The 25,257-nt window shown below is 46.1% G+C and overlaps 4 protein-coding genes across 4 annotated transcripts; 2 read left to right on the top strand and 2 right to left on the bottom strand.

Moving 5' to 3' along the window:
• Positions 1-2,824: 2,824 nt before the first annotated feature.
• On the bottom strand, positions 2,825-5,780 carry PtA15_4A664 (uncharacterized protein; the record flags this gene model as incomplete). Its single annotated transcript, XM_053168571.1, has 5 exons — positions 2,825-2,856; positions 3,298-3,418; positions 3,667-3,771; positions 5,256-5,495; positions 5,574-5,780. The coding sequence occupies 5 exons, from the start codon at positions 5,778-5,780 to the stop codon at positions 2,825-2,827; spliced, it is 705 nt and encodes a 234-aa protein (XP_053019767.1).
• Positions 5,781-12,803: 7,023 nt separating this feature from the next.
• PtA15_4A663 (uncharacterized protein) lies at positions 12,804-13,619 on the top strand (the record flags this gene model as incomplete). Its single annotated transcript, XM_053168570.1, has 2 exons — positions 12,804-13,070; positions 13,395-13,619. The coding sequence occupies 2 exons, from the start codon at positions 12,804-12,806 to the stop codon at positions 13,617-13,619; spliced, it is 492 nt and encodes a 163-aa protein (XP_053019766.1).
• A 3,216-nt stretch (positions 13,620-16,835) lies between these two features.
• Positions 16,836-17,919, bottom strand: PtA15_4A662 (uncharacterized protein; the record flags this gene model as incomplete). The annotated part of the gene is made up of 3 exons (XM_053168569.1): positions 16,836-17,065; positions 17,414-17,527; positions 17,604-17,919. 3 exons carry the CDS (start codon positions 17,917-17,919, stop codon positions 16,836-16,838), a joined length of 660 nt encoding a protein of 219 aa, XP_053019765.1.
• A 6,464-nt stretch (positions 17,920-24,383) lies between these two features.
• On the top strand, positions 24,384-24,690 carry PtA15_4A661 (uncharacterized protein; the record flags this gene model as incomplete). The annotated part of the gene is made up of 2 exons (XM_053168568.1): positions 24,384-24,580; positions 24,660-24,690. The coding sequence occupies 2 exons, from the start codon at positions 24,384-24,386 to the stop codon at positions 24,688-24,690; spliced, it is 228 nt and encodes a 75-aa protein (XP_053019764.1).
• Between the last annotated feature and the right edge of the window lie 567 nt (positions 24,691-25,257).

Raw genomic sequence — 25,257 nt, 5'->3', positions numbered from 1 at the left:
AAGTGTTGTTCCCAGTAGTGCAATCTCTGGATCATTTTGATCAACTGAATATATCCGGTTAGCGTTGACGGCAATGTAGTGATGGGAAGGCTGGCCAAGCAGACTGCTTGCCTGAATTCGCCCAATACTTGAGCCGCTTTCCAATATATCTAAGGTATCTCTCAAGCTTCTGTTTGCCGAGCAGGCCGTGCCGGTTTGGCTTTTGAATTTGCCTGAGACTTGAGCTAGTTTCCAATATATCTGAGGTATGTCTTGAGCTTCTGTTTGCCAAGAAGGCCATGTTGGTCAAGCATTTGGATCCAGTGGGCCAGCTCTGTGTCTTACTCCTCACTTTTCCACAAGCCCAACAAGTCAAACCAACTTCAACATGCAAAATTCAATGCACAAAAATCCGCTTTGTAGGCGCAGGACACACAAGACAACAAAATTGACTTGCCCACAAAACGTGCCAAACTCACTTTGCAGTATTTTGTACAACTTGTGGGTGCCCAAAAATGAGCTTTCCTGACTAATGTAGGTGTCAGCTATCCAAAGATTTGTTGCACAGGAAATTCAAGAGACCTACATGGTTCATGGAAGCAGAGTAGGTGTTGAGGTTGGCATACCAACAGTAAATTGATAAAAAATAATTGCGGTGGGGCTGACTCCTGGCCCTGGTGATTGATGAGTGGTAGGGGTGATTGGCTGTGTTGTGGCATTCAAGAGGCTCATGCAACAGTTGACATGGCGGTGAAGACATGATTGAAGCGTAGAAGGGTTCAATGTGGAAGTTAACCTGTGTTCCTGCCTATAAATAGGACACCTTTGCAAAGGTTATTCCCTCAGGCAATTCTCTGGGCTGGCTTCCAGCCGGGGGATTGTCTCACCCCTGTTCGCTGTTGCACTTGCGCAGTCCGGCAGGGGAATACTCGTGGGCCCCCCTTGTGCTTAACAGCTGGGGGTCTTCCTATCACCATTTTTTAACCCTGCTAGACAGGGATGGATGGTGGGCCACAATACATCAGCTAGGTGGCAGGGTGTTGGGTGTTTTTTTTTCTTGTAGGCAGTGGCTTTTTTTGGGTGTATTTTTGGATTTTTTAGGGGAAACCCAAATGTTTGTCAGGCTGTCTCTTGTAAGGGGAAACCCTGGGTTTTTTTCTCTGTTTTGGTAATTTGTAGGGAAAACCCTTGATTTTTTTCCATGTTTCTGAGACTTTAATATACTTGGATATAATAAATACATAAAAATATAAATACTTAATAATGTAAAGATAGTTTAAGTTGATACTAGAGGCCAAGGCGGCTGCGCCGCTGCAGGGGTCACCTTCAGTTCACCATCTCTTTGATTGCCGCCACTGTCAGAATAAGCCTGTTGGAAAAACTGCAGGACAATGCCTTGATTTTAACACCATGAAAATCTGAAGCAAGTTCCAAATTTACTCACAAGATTGCATTTGTTGTTATAATTGAGTTTCATGAAATACATGTCTAGTGAGATGTGGAATATTTTCCAGAAGATTGTAACCAAAAAACAGGTTGTGAGGAAATTTGCAAACTGAAATCTAATGGCTTTTACATGGAATGGGTGAGCAGCAAGTTTCACCCTCCCGAGTCCCAAGACCTCACAATGTGTGTGGGGGTGAGTGAGAGTTGATGTGCACGGTTTGTTCTTGCCTCTTGAGGAAACTTGCTCAGCCACCACATGGAAATCACCATCAATGTGACAATTGTGGCAAAACATTTGACGGAGATTTCCAATAAAACCTGCGCTACTGACCCTGGGAAGGGTGGCGGACACATTTGAAGGCGAGCTTTGTATGTAGTCCCTCACCTGCCAGAGGTGGACAAAGTGCAACTTTCCTAAAGACACTGAGGGGCTTTGTTAAGAGCCCTGCAGATCCTCAACCTTGTCCGGACACATGTTATTATCAATGTGGAACTCCTACCGTGCCAGGCGGTAGGCAGAGCGTCAAGGGGATGGGTGCTGTTGAGGCTGCCCTTGTGGGTGGTCCAGAGAAGTGATGAGGATTGTGTAAGCGAGGAGGTAAAAGGGTATTTAACGACGGCGTTGAGCGCGCGTCGGCGGTTGAGGTGTTTGAGAAGAGGGCCGGGGATACTGCCGGCAAAGTGATCAGGAAAAGGGATCAAGGGAAGATGAGGAAGGATCAGGATCAATAAGGTTTTGATGAATTTCTGACTTGGATCAGTACAGAGTTCATGCCGCCCCCTCCTCTGAGTTTGGGCTGAACTCAGAGTCTGGGGTTCGTGACATCTAGCGAACCTGTCATGATGCCCGTAAAGACAAAACAAAACAAAACACAAAAAAAAACCAACCCTCCACTCTGAAACCTACCAACGCGCGCAAGAGGAGAAATAAACAAACAAACAGGGGAGGACAGGAGAAAATAAAACTGAGAAAGGAAACAAAGAACAACAACCAGGATAAAGAAGAAAGAAGGGAGGGAGGAAAGGATCTTGAAGAGAGAGGAGTTTGAGGATGAGAGGGAATGAGAGAAATCTTGAGATTGAGATGTCTTGAGGAGTGAATTCTTGAAGCCTTGAGGATGAAATCTTGAGGGTCTTGAAGTCTTGAGGATGAAATCTTGAGGGTCTTGAAGTCTTGAGGATGGATGAGACTCTTGAGGGGTGATTTTAGGTCTTGCTACTTGCTGGGGATCTTGCTGATCAAGGCTGGCGGCGGCGGGAATGCTTCTGACTAGCAGAAAACCAAATGGGGCACCACATCGTCCCTGATTTGCTTTCACAAGAAAGCGCGATTAAAATCACTTATCTAGCAATCCCAGATTATAATGGCCCTGCTGGGCTACATTGCATGAAAGGAAAGTTACAGATGAAGAAATTGGGTGATCGCAATGTCTGTACAATGAGGACCCCAAGGAGAAAGGTGAGAAGAAGGGGGCATAGAATCATCTTTTCCCAGATGTGCGACTAAAGAGACTATCATCAAAGGAGGACAGGAGCTGAAAAGCTACATAAAAGGGATATTTATTCCTCTAAGAGCTGAACTTCTTTTCTACCAAGGATCCCGCCGAGAAGTGACCCAACAATTCCAAGAATACCTCCCAAGTCTATGTGGATACCAAAGAAGACATTCAAGTGCAATACTAATCCTTTCAAAAGCACATTGAGTTTGAGGTACAGGGACAAACAAGCACTCTTTGCTGCCCGGACAGTTACATCAAACTTTTGGAATGCAGTTATGTAGAGATATGATCAAAAGAATTTGGTTGGATTGTTGTTTTGTCGTTGTGTTGAGGAATGAGATGAGAAGCTTACAAGTGAAATCAGATTACCAACGGTCTGAGAAGCGTGTTTGACCATATGTGAGGATCTCTTTCCAAGTGGTGAAGGAGGACGCGCGCGGCCAGGACATTAAGGGAGCAGGCTTTGAGCTAGCACTTTCCAATTGGCCGGCTGGCTGCCCGTTTGAGGTTGTCGGGTATTGAGCCGCTTGGACTGTACTCCAACACCAGATGCAGCTTGGTCTGTGTATGGAAAGAGAGAAGCAGCACCGGGAGATGCTTGATGGCTGCAGGGAGGGGGGGGCATGAGGGGCGCAAGAGGAGGAGGATGGAGACTTTGGTTTTGATCGAGCTGTACTATATACTTGGCCGGGCGTTCAGTTCTGCTATCTTTCTCTCATCGGGACGGATGTGGGATGCTCACCTGCTGGATCCTTTGGGAGACGCGTTTGGAGACCTTCTTGAGGATGTAGAGGTTAGTATGGTTGAGGCTTTCAAGGCTGAACAGTCTGGTTCTGATCAAATGGACCTGTGTACATAGTGAATATACATCAAGCCAGCTGGCATTCAGCCGTGGGTGAGCCTTATCCGGGCAATGAGGGAATATCAAAACGGATGGTAAGGGGCGCCGTGGGGCTCTTGTGTGGCTGTAGTCAGTGTGTCTGGTGGGCCCAGAAGGATTCAGAGGACTGGGAAAGTGGCTTTGGTTTCCGCTCAGCCGGGCTAGCTGTTTAACCAGAATTTGTAAGGTGATAGGTCAGGAATTGGTTGAGTAGGGTTTGATTTTTGTGGCGGTGGCGGCTGTAATAACGGAGGATAACTCAATTACCAAGACAAAACAATCACAAGAGCTTTAGGTAGGTTGAGCATATTGGCATACAAATCCTACAAGGAAAAAACTTGAAAAAGGAATGTAAAGAATAAAATTGGCATAAAAATGACATGGATACAAATCCTACAAGTAAAAAAACTGGAAAAAGGAATGTAAAGAAGAAATGAAGTCAAGTATAAATATGATTCAAGTTCCATGTGGGGGCATTACTGCCTTTGCAACCCCGTGGATACACCCATGGAATTGGTGAGCTACCTCCAGTATGCCGACCTTCCAAAAAGTCAAGGGAAAGGGCCTGGGCAAGTCAAAGTTTTGGTAAAGGGCTAAGCCTGACTGAGCCTCTGAGATGTGATTGTGGAGGAGTACCTGAGTATGGGTCCAAAAAGTCTTGATAGGGAAATTGATGCCTATGGAAGATCAGGCGAAGATCAGCATTTGAAGAATAACGGCAAGTGAAGAAAGAGAGTGAAACACTTACCTTGATCAGTCAAAGTCTTGAGTAGAAGAATTATTTGCGCTGCACAAGTAGGGGGCAGTAACGGGCCTGCACGGGGCCAAATAAAACACCACAAACACCAGAGGCCATAAAGGAGGCAAGCAAGGCAAATGGCACTTCCTTTGAGTTGTTGAGCCCGCGGAGGTTGGTGATTGACCTCGTTATATTTTTGCAGCAGAGATGTAGTTGCTTGAAATACAACGCTTCCATGCGCAAACTTGAATCTGGCGCCAATTCAGTCACCAGGTTGTTTGTGCTTGCAAGGTTTAGGGCCCGGGAGATGGTTCCAGAAAGGCCAAGCTTGGCGGAGGCTCAATGCTGGTGGAAAGGAGTGGCAAAGCGGACAAATAATTTTTCAACTTTTGGACGACAAGTTTTGCAAGGCAGAATTGAGATCTTGCCGGTTTATCAACAAGTTGGTGAAGACATTCTCATTGGGAAACATGTGCATTTTGGGACCTAGATGTAAAGATTGGAGACTCTTTAGAATAAGCCTGTTTGAGGAAGAGTATTGAGATGAACCTACAATTTTTAGCCACTCCTTTGGACTCACCCCACGCGACTGAAGGCTCAAGCAGTCTTGCTGGCATCTGTCCGCTGCGGTGACAGCAATACCCAAGATCTTGGAGGGCAGGAGAAGCTATTTGTCGGCCATCATGGCCTATGTTTGGCTTTTGGTAAGGACCTGGCCAAATTCCTCGAGGCCACATTCCTTGTTGAGGAAAATTAATCCCTTCAAGAGGGATTGTGAAGCAGCGGCTCCGGGCCGTTTGGTATCATCCGGCAAGTTGGCCAATGGTGCAGGGGTCCCTGGTTGCTCGGTCTCCCCAATCAAGGGATTCAACGGGGCAACAAATGATGCTACTTCTAATTCCAGGTGAGGAGCCTTCCCCGGCCACTTGCTCTCATCTTGGTCGCTGGCGTTCTGAAAAATAGGAGGGTATTGCAAGAATTTGGGTTAAAAAACCCTACAACTATCATAACTTTTATTTGACTTACTAACAATTGATGCCTCTAATTGGCCCACGCATTGAACCAATTTCAGTTGAGGAACTTCTGTTTTCCCGGTCAATTCTTTCAAATATCCAAGCAGCGCCAACGGCAAGCTTCCGGGTGGGCTGAGAGCCGGTGGAGAGAAATGGTCTCCTGGCAGAGAGCCGGGTTGTCTGTGTGATTGACCAGGAGTTGGGCAGCGGGGTGATGGAGGCATGAAGTTCTTGTTTTTGCCAAGTGTCAGGCCATCTTGAGGGGGCTGAGGAGCCAGTTGTGGGGATAGCTGCACCGGCACTGGGTTGACTTGAGGACTCAGCGGTAGGGATGGCAATGGCAACCTTTGACGCTGCCAGGCTGGCAACACTTCAAGGACAATTAAATTTCCCAAAAAAAATTACTCAAAGTTTGAGGTTGGGAAAATCATTGAAAAAAAATGCAAACTGAGCGTGCTCGACTAAAAAAATAAAAATGTGTCAGACTGAGTAAAAAACAATGGGGCACATTTTTGGGGTGATTTGTTGGACAGGCCTGCACAAAGCCTGCATGGGCCACTAACAGGCCTGTTGGGCCCATTGAAAAAGTAGTATTTGTTTGGAATTCCCATGCTCTGCTAAAATCACAATAGGTCAAACTGAACAAAAAACATGGGGGTGCATTTTTGCGGAGATTTTTTGGAAGGGCCTGAATGAGGCCCACATGGCCCCCACAAAGCCCACTGGGCCCATTGAAAGATTAGCCTTGGTCAAGAATACCTATGCTCAGCTAAGAAACACAAATCTGTCAACCTGAGTAAAAAACATGGGGCCACACTTTTGGGGAGGGCTTATTGACAGACCTGCATCAGGCCTGTCAGGGCCCACTCAAAGCTGGTTTGGCCAACCCAGAAGTAGTCTTGGTTAAGAATGCCCATGTGATGTTTCAGAACAGCACCAATTGACCACTAATCAACAGAAGATATTGAAGGGCTTCTGATATCTGCATGAGATTTGTACACTCACAGAATGTATGTCCAGGCCCTTTCCTTTTTCTTTGAAACCCTTTTGTCCCATACGAGCCAGATGCAGGCCTCTCCAAAAAGCCTCCCCAACAATGTGCCCCTAGGGTTTTTACTCAGTCTGACACATTTTATTTCTTAGCTGAGCATATGCTTTCTTAACCAAGGCTACTCTTTCAATGGGCCCAGTGGGCTTCGTGGGGGCCATGTGGGCCTCATTCAGGCCCGTCCAAAATATCTCCCCAAAAATGTACCCCCATGTTTTTTATTCAGTTTGACCCATTTCACATTTTAGCAGAGCATCAGAATTCCAAACAAATACTACTTTTTCAATGGGCCCAACGGGCCTGTTAGGGGCCCATGTGGGCCTCGTGCAGGCCCGTCCAACAAATCACCCCAAAAATGTGCCCCATTGTTTTTTACTCAGTCTCACACTTTCCATTTTTTTGGCTGAGCACGCTCAGTTTGCATTTTTTTTCAGTACAGAGTGATTTTTTTTCAATGATTTTCCCAACCTCAAACTTTGAGTATTTTTTTTGGGAAATTTAATTATCCTTGAAGTGCAAAGGAGGAAGCGTGGGGCTTGGTAGTGCATCTGGTATCTGGGTCATTGGGCCTTTGTGGCCATGCCCAGGTCCACCCCGGCGCTTGGTGGGTCTTCAACAAGTTCTAGGTGCTGATCTTTTGGGGGCATTGTAGGGAGTAATTCAAGGGAACCTACGGATTTGACATGTTGAGATGCAGTTTGATATTAGCAGGAAGGGGGAGTTGGCAGTGAAACGGATGCCACCAGACGGGATTAGAGGTCACTTTTCATACCACTCACCTACACCCACAAATGCTTTTCAGCACCCGCATGTATTCAACAAAAGTACGGAAAGTTCTTCACTATATCCAAAAAGCAGGCTCAGCATTTGCTGAGAAGTTACCTTTGAATGCACTATGAAAAGTACTACACCTGGAAATGTCTCAGACTTTAGCGGATGGTTGAAGTTTACAACTTGCCATGTTTTTGTGTCTGCAAACCGGCAAAAGGGTTGTGGTGCCCATTGGACACCATGTGTAAACAGACCACTACAGGGTGGCATGTGACAAGGCCTAGCAGGTGCTTGAGTGTAGTAGCTGTAGTACAGACCCTGCAACCTCGTGACTTGTAGTAGTAAGGTTGTAGAACACATAGTGCTCATGCCCGGCCCAATACAAAGTGTATTGCAACAAAAAATTACATTACATTAGCGGTGGCAGTAAGGGTTGAGGTGGGTTGCGTGTATTGCCTAGGGGAAAGATGTATGAGCTTCAACATACGTTTGAGGTGCCCAGCGGGGAAATACTGCGGTAGTTGCATAGGATTGGGGTTGCGTGGTGTTGGTTTGAGGTGGTGTTGGTGGCTTCAGGCAAAGCTATGAGAATGTGGGCGTGGCCTGGAGTTGTTGGGCGGCGGGTTGAGATGAGTATAAGTAGGGGGGGGGGGGGGGGTTGGAGGCCAGGTTGATTCCTCAGGCAACTCTTGGGCTATAATTCCAGCTTGAGGGTTGTCTCACCCTTGACTGCTGTTGCATTTGCGCAGTCTGGCAGGGGATATTTGGGGGCCCCCCTGTGCTTTCGGGCTGGGGTCCTCTTCCCAAAGCTTTTTAAACCTGCTAGACAGGGATGGGCGTTGGGCCACAGTGCGTCAGCTTGCTGCGCTGGGCGGCTGGGAGTGGGTTTTTTTTTGGCATTTTTTATGTAGAATGTGCTTTTTTTTTGTATTTTGCTGGAATTGTAGGATGGTTTTGGCCCTCTGATTGCTTGTTTTGTAAAGGGGGAACCCTTGATTTTTTTTTTTTTTTTTTGTATTTTTGCATTTTGTAAGGGGGAATTCTTGAATATTTTTTTTTGTAAACCTGAGGCTTTAATATACTTGGATTAATCCTTAAACGAGTGATTATTGGAAATATATTCCAGGTGAATAATAAAATACACCCGGGTGCGCCAGCTACATACCTGTCAAGGACATTTAAGTGACAGGTGTCACATATCCAATGACTTTTGAGAACTAAGAGATCCTCCCCAACTAGGATCTTCTTGATAATAACCGCCCCATCCAAGTTCGCTATCATCCCAATACTATCCTCCCCATCAGATCTTGCGAGTAATAACCTATTGACATCAACCACCCCATAGAAACGAGTTACTAAGATGAACAGAAAGACTAGCTATTGAGGAGATAGAAGAGATATTTAAAGAGGTCAGTTCTTCCTCATTTTCTTTCTCCTCAGCTGAGACATACAAAACAAAAAACCAACTACTTTCTCTCAACTTGTCTTTTCATCCACATTTTGATTGATTCAGCATTTGGCTTTTGTTCATCTCAAGCCCGTTATCCTTCCAAGTGCACACTGATATCGAGAAAGGTTCTTTATTAGGAAGTAACAACCCTTCTCTTATATATTGCACTCTTCCTCTATTTCCTGGGAACCAAACTACCCCTGCATAGCAGGCCCCAGTCATCCTTGGAGGGATCTAAACAACATCTGCTTGCAGGCCCCTCCTTTAAAAAATATTTCCTTTATTTTTTTATTTCTTCAAAATAAAAACAAACAAACAACATCCCTTTTTCATACTATCACCCGGTGTCGCTAGAAGAACTCAGTTCTTGGCATCACCGAGGCTGACAGGCTTGAACCTACTAGTATAAGACCCAGGAGTCACTTGAGGGTCTTCAGGCGTTAATTTGGGCAGTTGGAGGCACTGAGAAAGGGTAATCTTGAGGGCAGGGTGGTCACTGGACAGCTTCAGGGCGGAAAATTAGGGCTAAAGATCACAAAAGTAGGTTTTTACCTGGCAAATCACAGGCTGTTGAGGCTGTTGAAGGCGGGTAAAAATTCTAATATAAGGTAATTTAAAGCTGGGGAATGTCCTTTGGGGCAGAGAAAAGAGCCCTTTTTATAGCCTAGACAGGCCTCCAGGGGCACCCAGGGGACAGGGTGACACTTGTGGGCACATTCTGAAGCAATTTGGCTGCGCTAGAAGGCGCTGTTGGTTGTGGAACCTTGGGGCTTGGATACAAGGGTTGCCAAGGACCATTTAGAGAGATTCTGTGTGGTTTTACACATGCTTTAACACATCATAGGGGCTGGTTTGGGGGTAATGTGACACTTATTTCCATGGAATGTGCCACAGAGGGTACTAGAACCAGGTATTGTGCACTTGTACACGTGTAAGAAGTGCTTTATACATGTTCTGGAGGCGTTCATTGAATGCTCCAGTTCATTTGACCCCTTCTACTTATTTACTACAGGTGTAATTTACGTGTAGTGAGGCTTGGGAGAAGCTGGGACGCTTTCTAGTCTCTCCTGCACACGCCAGAAGTGTGCTTTTTAGTCTGGAATGTTTTTATATTACATGACATGGTAATTACATCTTAATTGGTAGTTAATTACATGTGTACAAGATATATAACACATGTAATTTTGATATTGAGGCATATAATGGCCCATTCTTACTTACTAGTAGCCCAAGCGCTTTTTTTGCAAGCTAGATTATGCATTATGCATATATGTACCCCATGCGCGTGGGCTTGGGCTCTAGCCAACAGAGCACGCGGGCTTGGGTGCGCCACGCAACAAATAAAGCCATCTTCTAAACTGTACACAACACCTCAAATCTGTCACTGAAACTGGGTGTAAAAATATGTATTTAGATATATAAGCATGCAAGTGCATTCATTCACACAGGACGTGATGCACTTGCTTAAACTTTGAAGTTAGTTTACACAAGGAAGGGATAATATTTAAGGGTACGTGTAAGTGAGGTACCGTAGGTTATGTTACCCATAAATTCAGAATCTACTATAATATTTCACTTATTATTTACACAAAGCTTAGTAATTAATTATTTATTTAGGTATTTAATGTTTTTGCGTAGTTTTACATATATAAGAGTAATAATGTCTCTTGTATATGTAACACTACTTTTCATATTTTATTTCACGGTGGCTCTGCCATAGTAGCCAGTAGACATTATGGTTTCACAAAAAGATACATGTGTAAGTTTGTGTGACACATTCTTTAGTTGCTGAAGTTTTTTACAAAAATTTTGCAGTTCTGAGAAAAGTCCAGTGGAAAAAACCTCATATTAATCAGGAGTTGTGTATGACTTCAGAGAGTACCCCAAAAATCATTTGTTTACATGGCTGAATGTTATAAACAATTTTTGAAGGGTCCACCTAATCACTTGGCTGAGCACTCAGGTTGGCATCACTTGGCTCAGTGATGAAAAATGTGACAAACCAGCACACATGTGTAAATTTGTCTGACATGTTCTTTAGCTGCTAAATTTTGTCCGCAGAGAGTTAGAATCCTGGGACAAGTCCGGGGGAGCCTCAGATTACCCAGGGTTTGTGAATGAATTCAGAAAATCTCTTCAAAAGGATTTTTGTACTGATGGATGAAAATCAGATACAATATCACTTGAAGGATTCAGCTAATTTGCCCCTGGTATCACAGGCCACTCATCTTGGCATGTTGAGAGAGTTGTTGCAGATTTTAAGCAAGACGCAACAAATACTGGGCAGAAAAAAGTGTTTTTGAGAACTCAAAAATTTCCTCAATGTTGGCAGGAGGTTCATTGGATTGCACGTGTTGGCTTGTTTCCTCAAGGAAGGAACCATACAGTACCAAAGTAGGGTAGAGCGTCAAGAAAGTACTGTTGAGAGAACTTTGACAGGAAGTCAGACAGTGCAGGCTGCTCTGGTGTGCTACCATCATGCAGGAAACTGCTTTTGGGCCAAGCTTACCAAATAAAAACCACACAGAGAAACATGTCAATAAATTTCTATCCTAAATAGTCAAGGACAGAGAGAGATACTTGAGGTCTCAGAGGACATGGCCACCAACTTTTGTTTAAAGAGATGCTGCCCTGTGGGTTGGGAATGCGCTTGCATAGGATAAACAACCCAGGCCTTCACAGAGAGGAAATAGGAAGGGGTAGACATACATCAGCTTTTTTAATGTGGAGGAGAAGGTCAGAGGAAAGTGTGGGTGTGGAGAAGGCACTGCCAGCACAATTGGATGGGTTGAGGCTATCCCAGTTAAACTGGGATGCACTTAACCAATTTAAACTTGGGTGATCTGAACTGATGAAATATAAATCCAAGGTACCCCCCTTGGGTTTATATTAAATTGGTTGAGATCAACCAAGTTTAAATTGGTTGAGTGCATCCCAGTTAAACTGGGATGACTCCAACCCAGCCAAATATGCTGGCAGTGAGGCAACACAGAGATGGGTGGCCAAGGGGCCGGGCATAGGAAGCTCATCAAGCTGAGCCATGGCAGGTGTGGTGGTCTAGCATGCCATGAGTTTTGGTTGAGGATAGGTGCAGCTGTTTCCACAGGCCCAGGCTTGTCAGCCATGTTGGCCCCAGAGTCCTGGGTGGGTGAGATCCTCTTCAGTTGTCCTGGGAGCCAGCAGGCTGTCAGCTACGCCTCCTGGCCTTAACCCAACAGTGATTTAAGGTGTTCAAAGTTAAAATCATAAAATTTTCAATGCATAAAATCATAAAATCATAAAACTTTCAAGTGATGATTTCATATGTACCACTAGAGGCCAAGGCGGCTTCACCGCTGCAGGGATGTCATCCCCCTGTCAATTATTTTTTCATCCACAGAAACCAGTGCTCATTTTTAACTCTTCTAATCATCATTCCTCTTGACAGGCTAGCCAGCCTTTACGGCTGAAAATCCTATCAGGGCTGGCTAAGGCACTGAAAATCATCTTCCTCACACTTTTCAGATATCTGGTTTTGTTTAACCTGTATAGGCTAATTAATCACCTGTATCCGTCTGTGCAGGCAAATCAATTTTAATAAAATACAAATTCACGTCTTGCATTAATTATGGCCAGGAGGGCGCATTAGGGGGGTTCACAATAGGATAAAAATAAAATTTTAGAGTCAATTTTAAGGCCTTTATCAACCAATTTTTAAAAATCTGGCAAGATGTGCAGGACTGGGTGTCCCCTGAGAATAAGAGCAACCTCCTCATTTTTTAAAAAAATGTTAATAAAGGCCTTAAAATTAGCTCTCAAGTTTTGTTTTTATCCTATTGTGAACCCCCCTATTAGATGTAGCCAAGCACCAGGTCCATGGAGAGAGCCTAAGACGGTGACAAAGAGGATGGCTTTCTGGTGGTTGGGCATGTGGAGTTGTTTGATGATGAAGCTGTAAGAGATGGCAAGTTCGGTGGTGTCAAAGCCGCTGCGGCCAACATGAGCAGGTGCAAAGAGATGGAGGAGAGCGGACGGCAATGGGGGGAGGACAACAACATATGGCAGAGCTTTGAGAGTAAGCTGGGCCCTTCAACCCCATTGTTTGTTGCCCGACTTGTTGCTTGGACTAATAGTGGTTCTGGCCTGAGAGAAGATGCAGAGTGTGGCCAGTCAAGCCCGTCTGGAGATGCAACCCAGGAGGAAGTGTCGGGTCACAGTAAAGCAGAGGAAGGGAGGGAACGGACGTACCTGAAGGGCAAGCAGATGGTGGAGCCGCCGTCCTTAGTGCCCAGGGCATCTCAGAGCCGTTGTCTGGATGAGGGTTGAAGAAGAGAGCATGTGTGGCGCCAAGGGCGTTGAAGACAAGAAGATAACTGAGGCCGGCAAGCAAGAGACAGTTGGTCTGCTGGCCGTGGAGCCACAGGTTTAGTGCCCAGGGCGTCCCAAAGCCGGTTCAACCAGTCGTCCGGGGGGAAGTCAAGGAGGAGGGCATGTGCGGCGCCAAGGGCGTCAAAGAAGAGCAGATAACCAAGGCCAGCAAGCAAGAGACAGTCGGTCTTCTGGCCGCGGAGACACAGGGTTAGTTCCCAGGGCGTCCCAAAGCCTGTCCGACCAGTTGTCCGGAGGGAAGTCAAAGAGGAGGGCATGTGTGTTGCCAAGGGCGTCAAAGACACGCAGATAACCAAGGCCGGCAAGCAAGAGACAGTCTGTCTGCTAGCCGCAGAGTCACAAGGTAGCGCCAATGGCCAGGGCAAGGATGCGGAGCTGGAGGGAACGCGAGGTCAGGGTGAGGAGGGTGTAGATGAGCCGGAGTAGCGTGTGTGACGGGCGGCTCGGACAGCTCGGGGCAGGCTTTGGAGTGCAGTGATGGGGGTTGGTAGGCACAGGCTTTGGAAGGGCAGAGTTTGGCGTCGCAGGCACTAAGGGGAAGGTCCATGTGGGACTGGTGGGGCTTCCCCCCCGGCCCTACTCCTACATAGCCTGAGACTTGTCTGGCCGCTCAACAAGGGGGCTGAAATGGGTTGGTCAGACAGGAAGGGGAAGAAGCTGTATTCAGTGCCACTCAGTTGCGGGTTGAGAGGGGTTGAGGCTACAGTTACCTGTAGTGGTGTGGCATTGATTGTTGTTGACAAGGCCATAGCGTAGGGGGCAGTGCTAAATTGCTGGTGGATTGGGCCAAATGATGGCTATATAATGAGGTCGTCTTGGGTGTGATTGTTCCCCAGGGTGTCCTCTGCCGCTGTACCTCCAGCGTGCAGTTCATCCCCATCCCCTCCGCTGTTGCACTTGCGCAGTTTGAGGGGCTCTACTCGGAGGCCCCCCTTTGCATAATGCCTTCAATGCGGCGCGCTGGGGGTCATCCTCTCACCATTTTTTAACCCTGCTAGACAGGGATGGATGGTGGGCCATGGTGCATCAGTTTACTGGTGTTGGGTGGCAGGCTCTATTTTGCTTTTATATTGTGGTTTTGTGTGTTTGTGGTGTGACTTCTTATTTTTTTTTATTGGCAAAAAGGGGAAACCCCATGATTTTTTTGTTGTTGTATTTGTCTATAACTTTGAGGGAGAACCCTTGATGTTTTAATCTATTGTTTTGTGACTTTTTGCTATGTGTAGGGGAAACCCTTGAAGTTTTGTTTCATGATTCAGAGGCTTTAATATACTTGGATTCTAGAAATGTTGCTGTAATTTGAGTGTTTGGGTGGTACATATTTTTTCAGGTCAGAATTTTATGATTTTATGGTGTTACTAGAGATCAAGGCGGCTACACCGCAGCACTTGAAGGGGCTTAACATATAACCATTACAGCATAGATTAGTTGTCTTGAAAAATGATGTATATTGTTAGTGTTATTGAATGCTGAGGCTATCTGGTCACATAATGGGATCTCTGCATTTTTCTGTATGGACAACAAAGGGTAGTTACACTACGTACGTTTAACATGTAGATAATGGTAATGTAACAGAATTTTTGTGGTTATCTGTGTGTTACGCGTAACAGTTGTGCAATTACATCATTGCACCACAGGAAAGCCCTTCTTTTTATGTTTGTTACATTATCAGGTCACGCAGGGCCCCTGAGAGCGGGCAAGTATTGAGGCTAAACAGCCTTTAATGGCCCGTTATTGCCTTGCCCAGGGGATAAAGCAAGAACAGGCCTCCTCTTTGAGGCCCGTTATATTACTTGCGGGCCTTAAAGTGACCCTGTTATTAGTAAACTGACAGGGAGCCCCAGGTAACAAGGGTAGTTACATTACCCAAATTGTGTGGATAACACAAAGTAACATAACTAACCTTTGCTGGTATGGATTTAGTAAGAATAGTTGGTCCTATTTCTCCTCACTCCTCATTTCTGTGCATCCGCCTTCACCAGAAGAACAACTCAAGAAACTGCCAGCAGTTGACAAGCGGCCTACTCCAGTGCAGCTTCTATCAACACCACAAGAACTGCATTACACACAGCTGAAGAAAAAGCACAGGGGGATTAGGCCTGCTTTTCTAGTGCTTTTATTGCTACACTTTTTTGCTGATTTTTCTGAGAGAAAATAGTGATAGATTTTTAGGTCAGATTTCAGCGGCCCCTAGCAGTCTCTCACTAAAATTACTACTGAAATAACTGAAAACTGCCCTGCTGAGCGCTAGATCAAAGCTGTCAAAACCCCTGAAAAAATTATCTTTGGTCGCTAAACAGGCTGAGCACTCAAGTAGAGGAAAAAATGCTGCACTGAGTGCTAACAAGTGGCAATTTCTGCTGATCCTTTCTGTTTAGTGCACAAAATTGCAGGGGTGCTCTGAGCTCTGGAAACCATTCTCAGTAAGGACAGACTTGGTGGCCAATAGCGCTGCAGCACAGTGCCCTATTTGCGCTATTCTCAGTGAAAAGTCACTTAAACCAAAGAAAAAATCTAATACACCAGGCCAAAGTGTAGCGGTAAACTGCAAAATCCACATTATTTCAGCAAAAAGCCGCTAAAAGCAGTCAAAAGTGGCTCTGGCTGCTATATCAATTTTGCAGCACTATTTTTTAGTGAAAGTGGGACAAAACACAGTAGTGATACTTCCACTTTTCTGGTGCTAAAAATAAAATTTGGACCCTATTGCTGTTGTAAATGGTGTCAGGAATAGTGCGGCCCCGCCACTTTATGCCATTTGGCTGCTTTTTGTAGTAGAGTGTAGCAGTTGCAGTGTTGCTGCCTTTGTCACCCCACATGATTATATCATACCCCTTCATGCACAGTGACTGTCCATTCAAGCTTGGTTGAAATAAGCTTTCAGCATGTGAAGTTCTGCATTTCAACACTGGTAGTTTGTAGATTTTTTCTCCTGGTGCTTTCCACTTGCATTGTTTCAGTCAAAGTGCAAATGTTTTACTGCATGTGAATCTCACCAAGGCAACAGGATACATTGCGGGTGAAATTAGTTTCATTAGAAATGGGTTTGAACAAGCCTCTCAACTTTCAAGATCTCAAAAGGAACAGAAACAGAAGAAACAGCAGATTTAATTGCTGCATAAGCTCTGGAAGACTCATGTCTCCATGCATTCTGATTTGACACAGCCAGATGTAGCCAAACATGCAGTCAGACACACCTCCTGAGGTTGTGATGGGTGAAGAATATTTCCTTCAAACACAATGCAACAGCTAGATACATATGAAACTCATCAACCACACACACAGCTAGGGGAAGAATTACATTAGTCTCTTCCCCCACCCAGCCCAAAAAAAGACTAAAAGAAAGCAAAGTGGACCAAAAAAAGGCATCACAATGAAGAACAACAGCAGCAATGAAAGTAACAGCAACAGAAACAGCATGAACAATAAGAGTAACAGCATTTCCATCTGTGTTTATTCCAAAATAAAATAGAAAGAGACGGTGCAAGAGACATTTTTAAGGAATTAGTGCAGGGAGGAAATTGCTTGATTATGCACATGTTGCATTGCTTGGGCTGGTCAGCCTGGTCAGGAGTTTCATGGATGTCAAAGGGGCCAAAGATGCCGCTGGCCTTCCAGACAACCTTGACCTTTGACAACGGTCTATGCTGGTTTTGGGCAGCAAAAGCAGCAGAAGAGGAGGAGACAAATTGGTGGAGTGGAGGAGGGGTAGGAGCGGCCGAGCTGGAGGTTGGAGAACAGGCTGTTGATTGATTGAGCGGGGCCGGTAGCGTCTAAGCTGGGCCCATCATTGGCGCGGCGGAGAGACAGGGTGGGGCTGGGGTTTGGAGGCGCCGGCATTGGGTTGGCCGCGTCAGGGCACGTTGGGTGAACTGGCGGAGAGGAGGCCAAGGGTCAAGGCTCTGCTGGAATAGAAGCTGCTTCTGTTCCCGTCAGGCAATGTTCTTGAGTGTGTTCTGGGGCCTGGCCAAAGCTATTGAAGGCCTCAAAGATACGCCGGGTCTCCGCCAACCAGCTTGCTTTGGCAGCATCCAGTTCCTGGCCATCCCATCGCCCTGGTTGCTTGGCCCCCTTGCACAGCGCCGGTTCAGCTGTCCAGCGCGCCCGGCCGCTCCTCCCCCTCCAACTATTTCATCAGCCCCAGCAGGTAGCCAGACTGCTGCCCATCAACACCCTCTCGCAGTACCCCCCACTCAGCACAGAGATCAGTCGCCCTTGACAATGGCCCTTCAAAAAATGACTGATGTCTGCCGCACATCGGCCAAAAAACGCCGTGAGCAGCTTCTTGCCATACTGGGAAATATCCTTGCTCATGTGCTTCCAGGCATCAAAGCCTGTATGAAGATAGATCATCAGTAACAATGATGAAGAAAAAAATCCTCTCATTGAGAGAGAATTGCTTGCCCACACTAAAAAAGATTGGCATCCGGTCGAGATCGGCCACAGTACTGATGCGGATGAAGGCTGTCATATAATTTTCAAAGGTGTACCAGGTTTTGGGGTAGGGCCTTTTGAAGATGTCCACCTCATCAGTCCAGTGCTCGAGGTGGAGGTTCAAGATGTACTGGTTGATAGTTTTCCCTAAGCTGATGTTCAGGGAGGCTTTTGTGATCCTTGCAGAGTCGCCGTTGTTGCAGGGTGGAGCAAGCTGTAGCTGATCATGGGTCTGCGGGTTCTGGGGGACCCAAGGGGGTGGAGGAGGTTGGCTTGCTTGTTGATCCGCCATACTATCTCAGAAAGTGACAAGGGGGACGGTTGAGGGGGGCTTGTCGGAGGCCAAGGGTCAGGCGGGAAAGTAAATACAGGCGCCGCAGGAATGGTTGTGGAGCGAGTAGGGCGGCCCCAAGGCCCCAAGGTTGGCATAGCGCAGCCGTTTTGGCCACGGGTAAATCATCAAGCACTTTCTGTCCGGCGGGGCATGTGCTTGAAGCAGTCCTCCAAGGTTACAATGTGGATTGTTGGCTGGCTGGCATCATCTGGGCTTTTGTGGGTTGAAGGTGGCTTGGTAGCTAGTGAATTGAAACCACAAGGGTTCACGGACCTAGGGATAACCTTGTTGATTTTTTGCGCCTGTGGCTTGGGAGAAGCAACGAGAAGAGCCAGCCTACTCAAATGGAAATATGTAGTGTGCGGTTTGATGAGCTGTCTGTCCAAGGGTTTCTGGCTTGGGAGGCTTGGGCGGTGTTGCGTTGGTAAGGTGCGTTGGTGAGGCCATGGTGGGCGTGGTGCTAGAGGCGGCTGTGCAAAATTAGGGTTCAAGCAGACTATGTATAAATAAAGGGGAGGCCTGCAGTCAAGTTCTCCCCAGGGGTTCCGGTTTCGTCCTGGCTCCTCCCTGCAGGCCCCCTACTTTGCTTGGATAGGCCCCTGCTTGATTTTAAAAAATGCTGGCTCTTTTTTGCTTGTTGCACTGTCACAAGCTGGAGAGTCTACATGGTGTTTGGGGGTAATCTATTCAACAGTGGCCACCATGTGGCTGCACGCCAAAACTTAGATCTTTTTTGCTGTGTTTTTGTGAATTTAATAAACTTGGATGATTTTGCAAGAATTCAACAAACTAAGATTTATTCCATTAGAACTCTGAATGAGGAAACTTTGAGGAAAGTGACTGGAACAGCAATTGCTCTTACCTAAGAGCAAGGGTGATGACAATAAGGATTTTGTGCGGAACAATTGAGTCAAGCGCAATTTGAGAGAAATAGAAAATGGAAGTACTCAAAGCGCAAGAGATGAGAATTAGAAAATGAGTTAATGTAATCGGGAAACGCAAGAGAGACAATGAAAGGATTTTAAGTACAATGGAAGAACAGAGTTATGTCAGAATTAACGGTAAGAGTAGATTTTGGTTATGTACTTGGATGATTAGATTGGTGCAATGAAGAAAGGGAAAATGCAGGCTATTATTGATCTGTTTACGTGAGGCAGAGAGCAGATGAAAAATTAGATTTGGCCGACGGAAGCTTGTCTTTTATAGACTGAGTTCTCTGTGCTTACAGGTAAAAGAGCTCATTTGAACAAGACACCCTTCTCACTGACAAAGTCAGGGTTTGGGCTGAAGTTGCGCCTCACCTGACAAGGAGTCAGGGTTGTGGGCTGAAGCATTGCTAGAAACTGCGGTATTTGATCAAAAGTGACATGCATTGTCAGATTTGGAGTGAGCTGGTTATAGCACAGCTGAAACTTGCTTGAAAGAGAGACGTACAGTTTATGTGGCATTCCGCATATGTGTGGGTCTGCGTGTCCGGGTTCAAAACCTGAAAGATTTTATGCAAGTCAACTTTTGAACACCCTGATTGACAACAAGTGCAACCCTCTGCTGCCATCTTTATTCCCATATATCATGCCCAGGATGTTCGTCAAGGCCACAGAGACATGTGTAAACTCAAAGAAATTGCCTACCTTGAGCTTCCTTGATTGCCTCAAAAATAAAATTAAACAAGTTGCACATTGTCTTGCCAGGGTCCTCAACACTGCCATCCAACTGAATGATTCCCAAAACCCGCACATGGACACACAGAGAGATAATTCAGAAAAAAAGGCTAATTTTGGTCAGTTGAAAAAGACGGTATGGCGCTTCTACCTGTGCGTGGTAAACAGCGGGCTAAGGGGATGGTGCAGGTAATCTGCCCCCATGAGTGATCCGGATTAAAGTTGTAGGAATCAGAGAAATTGCTTGTGGGTGGAGATTTTGAGAGAATGGGGGGAATGAAATACCCCTCAGCAGTGTTGAGTTTTGGGCAAAGGGGGGGGGGGGGAAATGCTTAGAAAAGATGTGTGAAGATGACTTGGAAGTATGCGCAAAGGGCATTGGGAAAAGAAGCTCAAACAGTGATCAAAAAACTTGGAACGGATCAGGTACTACGGAAACTCATACAGGATAAAAAAAATAGACTCAGAATCTTGATAATACCGTTCTTGGATCAGAAGGAGGTACCACGCTAAACCCTCATCTCAGTTTGGCTGAACTTAGACTCAGGGACGGTCACAGTCTGTGCCGCAGGCCCTTATGCCTGCCTCGTGCGCGCTGCAACCCAACAGGGCAAAAAAAGGAAACCACAACCACAACAGAAAAAAACCAACTCATCTCCTACACTCCCATACAACGCGCGCGCAAAGCAGAAACAAAAGAAACCAAAGGAAATAAGAAAAAAAGAAGAAGAAGGAAAGAAAACACTGTGAGAGATAACAAAGGCTGGGAAACAGGGCAAGCAGACAAAAATAAAAGAAAACAGAAACAAAGGAGTCAGCCAAAATCTTGATCCTGAAACGCCGGGACTTGATCAGCTCTGCAGTATTGCGCCTCCTGAGGGGATGCGCCTTAAAAAAACTGGATTCCAAATTTTCCGCCTAGTGCAGCCCTCTACCAAGTTGCCCACCACAAAGGAGAGGTACTTAGGCCATAGGTTTTGACAAGCTTGGCAAACTTAAACAGACTGATCACGTTCTTGTGCTCGTCCTTGTCAGACTTTCAGGCCAGGACAATCAACAAGATCCTGTGCTGGGTCCAGAAAAAATCTACACATACCCATTCATGTGTCAGAAAGTGAATGAAATAGGGTGAGCAAAAGGCATACAGATCAAGGGCTGCAGATGAGCTATCAATAAGCCAGAGATGTACAGCTTCCTTCCCTGGAGAGCTCTTGGCAAGGTGGCGAGTTATATCTTCTTTGCCGGCAAGTAATACATACCTCTGAGGTATGCATACCTCTTGGCAAGCTGGTAAGATCCAGCTTGCCAAGAGGTTCAAATTCCTCCTGTAAATCCAGCTGGCAAAGAGGAGTACATACCTCTCTGGAAGAGGGAATTTGAACAGTGGCTTTTGGCACATGTTGAAGGACATTTTGAAGACTGATTTTGTAGGGCAATTGTGACAATCAGTTGGAAGTCAAAGTAGCTGGTTCCATCAATGCTTCCAATAATTGTGTACGTGCCATGCAGACAGGTATTTTCACATTACTAATGATGTGTTGTAATATAAACTGATGACTTCTCCTGGATTCCCACCAGTGAGCAAAAAGCTGACATTTTTCCCAAGACCCTTCCCCCAGAGTTATTTTGGAGAATGTGGATTTTCCTTCTCAGCATGGTATAATGGACCAAGTTTTTTTTTTTCTTGCTTCCCCTTCCACTATCCTCTCCTGTGTAATATTTTTTTTCTTTTCTTTTTCCTATCAATTGTTTTTCTTCTTCTTCACCCTCCTATCTTACTCTAATTTCTTTAATGGTCTTTTTCTACACTTTTTTTTTTTTCTTGTTTCTTTCTTGCTTTTTATCTCCCTTTTCTCCCATAAGCCTATGTTGTACGTGGAGTCTTGAGTCTAGGCAAGGGGATGGCTCTTGTAGCCTAACCACTTAGGTTGCAGATAGTAATACCTACCTGAAGACTACATTCCACAGGAGAATAATTTGTAGAGCTCATTCTCCATACACTAGAATATATAATACATTTCTGTCACATTAAGGATATCTTAGTCCCCATCTATCCAGCCAACCCAAAGCAGTACTTTTTCAAAAGAAAGGTCAGAATGAGTGTTTTTCAATGTGGTGTTTAAGTGATGCGGTTGGGAGATTTCCTCTAGAGTGCAAGGCAAATTGCAATTGGCTTCACCAGTTCTTGTAGTGGGAGGTTTGCGGCCAAGGCTGTTTTCCGTTTGATGATTTCAAAATTGGATCCTGTGTCTATCATTGCTCACTGTGTCCACACAAGTGTTCTAACCAGGTGGAGTTGGATGATTATCCAGAAGGATATATTGGAGAGAGTAAGGGAGGCCATCACGGCTTTTTGATAGTGAAAGTGTAAGATTCCTCATGGACTCTTCACTGGTGTCTGTAGGAAGGTCTCAAAAGACCTTGGATGGGAAGGGGGTGGCAGAGTGCAGCTCCGAGTACCCTGGTGTCCTTGTAGCCGGAGGACCAGCCAGCAGTTAGCAAGGGAGTCTCACAGTTTGGAGGCAGACTCCACGGGCTAGAGCGGCATTGATCCGTGGAACAACTAGTCTAGCAAGACTGGTTTACCTCATCCCGAGGGTAGGTTCCCAGGACCACCCAAGAGCTGCGACAGAGCAGCGGCCTTCCTTTAAGAAGGCCACTCAGGCAAATGGAGCAGAATCTAGGGATCACTCTCCTAGCTCCCACTCTTTGGTCGCTACTTGTCACTCAGGAACTTAGTTCCTGTTTTCCTTTTTGCTTTAGTAAACGCTCACCCGTCAATTTCCCGGCATAAGTCTATCTTTTATTTAACACACCACAAAGTTCTTCTGCTACAAACAAGTCTGTTTATCTTCCAAAGCCATCATGTCACCAGATGAGCTCACAGAGATCGTACAAAGTTTAGGCGCAGGCCAAACTCCAAATACGCCGGGGAACACCCAAGGCAGGACGATTCCAAAGAATAAAAACCCACGCCTCTCAACGGTTTCCAACAAAGCGCAAGCAAAGGGCAAAGAATCCCAGCAGAACCAGTCTGACGACAAGGACAACAAAGATCTGGAAGGTGAATATCTCACAACCCTCCTAAGATCAAAGGAAGCAGGTAAATCCGCTCCGTTCTTTTTCCAGCCCATATAGAGGCATGGTTTCCGCCCCTCTCTCAAACCCAATCAACCCCATAACCTCAATCTACATGACCATTCCCACTTGGATTCTCTTAACCTGAACCATATTCTTTTCCCCGGTTGTGAAAAGAAACTTTTCACAATTTCCCAAAGAACCGACTATAGAGCTACCTACAGCAAGAAACTAACGGTTTTGGTTTGAATCTGCACGTTGTTACTAGGAGTGACTGAAGAATTGGTGAAGCAGTTGAAAGCGACCAAGCTCAAGGAGGCGCTTGACGCCCAATGAGTAGGCAACACTGTCAAAGTCAGATTAATCCTGGAGTCCTAATTAGCAGAGCAACCGGCGGAACAGCGAACAACCAAGACTGCAAGAAGCTCCACCAAGAGAGCTGTAGAGCCTAGCGTGGCGGTTGAGGATTTCAAAAAAGGAGGTGTCACATTTCTTGTCCAAAGCGTGAATACTTTTAGAGGAATGGGCCTCCCCCCTTTCTTTGACAGAAACATGAAAGAGCTGAAAGGCAAGAGCTAAAGCGTCCTTATCTAATTTATCCAGAGACATATCTAAACCACCCTTTGTTACCTCCCCGCAAACAGGCCCCTTACTGCTGACTATTTTCAACAAAGTCTGGCAAGATGCGGCAATCATCCACCAAGCCGAAAAGAAGCACAGAGTGGACAAAGGCTCTGTTGAGTATTATACTCAGGTTTTGTTTTTCTTCTTTCTGCTTCTCACATGTCACTTCCTTTCTCACATTTCACTCTCATGTTACATGCTGTATGTAGGCTACCTGAGGCAGCAGGCGTGGAAGGACTCCTCTCTCATCCTTCCACAATCGTCGAACACCGCCCCACATTGTGCCTGCTGTTCTCAGGTAGGTATTTCTCTCTTTCTCTCTCCTTCATGTTTTCCGTTTTCCTTTTTCTTTCCAGTCTGACATGAAATCTCATCCTTCCACGATCGTCGAACACCGCCCCACATTGTGCCTGCTGTTCTCAGTCTCACCGCCGGCTCTTGCTCATCAGGCTCAGACAAAGAGTAAGCCAAAAAAAAAAAAAAGAGCACAAGTAGAAACTAAAGTACAAACCTTTGCAACAACTACAGCCGCTATACCGGCCTAAAGTTCCCAAGCGAGTGGGAGCAAGGTTTTGAAGACTGGACCCTGAATCACAGGGGCTTCTACAAATCCCTCCGCAACATGTATCATTTCCTGAGGTTTGCCGAGTGGCTCTTGATACATAAAGCCCACGCCGACCGCATCCAAGCCAAAGATGGCTCTGTGGCCGCACTTTGGTACGACATCCATCTCAGGACAAATGCCTTTGCCCACAGAGTCAGCAGGAATGGACAAGAAGGTGTACCCAATATTTCAGTTTTTTGCGCTGACATTGCAGAAGAAGCTTATGCGGATGCAAGACGTTTCAATGAGCTGAACTTCCAAGACAACCCGTATGCCCCAGGAGGCGCCAGAGAAGCTTTCAATCCAGTGACTGGCGAGCTGAAAGGGAGGACCCAAGACCACCACATTGCCACAAGCCCTTTCCAATCAATGCACGGCCTGAGCTCTTTCCAAGCAATGCCATACCCGGCCCGTTCACCCATCTGTTATAGCTGCCAAACACAGGACACTTTCTGATGCCTCCCGCCCACCACCAATGGGCCCCTAACCCCAGCCAATGGCCGGCGCAACGTCCGACGCGCCAGAGAGGCCAGGGCAGAAACGGCTACAGAGGTAGTCATTTTGACCCAAATTTTGTCGACCCCAGAAGAGGAGGGCCCCCGGCACAACCCAACCCAGGAAACGGCCAAATGGTGGTCAGAGATCCCAGCAGGTAAGTCAATGAGTGTAAAAAATAAAAAAAAATCCCTGCAACACAGAAGACTGATACCACCCCAATACCCCCAAAACAGACCAGCACTGGCGCAACCACAAGCTAGGTGAGGCCTATACCAAAACGCAAGAAGCGGTTAAAAAAGAAAAATCTTCCATAACTCTATCTAGTTTCCCCCCGTTTTTCCTAAACCCATTGTCAGCTTGCGTCCTGCAAGAAACTCCATTTTGTATATACTCCCCGACCCTCATGTGACCAGTATGTTGACATATTCCTGCTTCCACCCTCCTTTGTTTCTTTTTTGTTTTCAACTATGCGGATACGTCAAAATAAAAACTGTCAGAGTCCGTGAACAAGCTATTGAGCCGCTGGAGGTGCTTCATGAGAGACTGCGGCCCCATCCTGAACCCGTGAGCCCAAACCCAAAGTACCCGGCAAGCTGGCCAACGGTGGTGCGCTGCAAGATGAACATCGACGCATGGGAATCATCCCTGAGGAATGCTTGCCTGTTGAACAAATTACAGGACGTTATCACTGGTTTTGAGCAGGGTTTCAATCAAGGCATACCCCCGCATGGTGTAGGCAAGCTAACCAGACACACACCTCCAAACCACGCCTCGGCATGGATGGCCAAGGGAAAATTGAATCCTCAATACAGAAGGAGCTGGAGGCCAAGA

Source organism: Puccinia triticina, chromosome 4A (assembly GCF_026914185.1).
Source record: "Puccinia triticina chromosome 4A, complete sequence".
Taxonomy (NCBI): domain Eukaryota; kingdom Fungi; phylum Basidiomycota; class Pucciniomycetes; order Pucciniales; family Pucciniaceae; genus Puccinia; species Puccinia triticina.
This window is presented reverse-complemented; position numbering and strand designations above follow the sequence as displayed.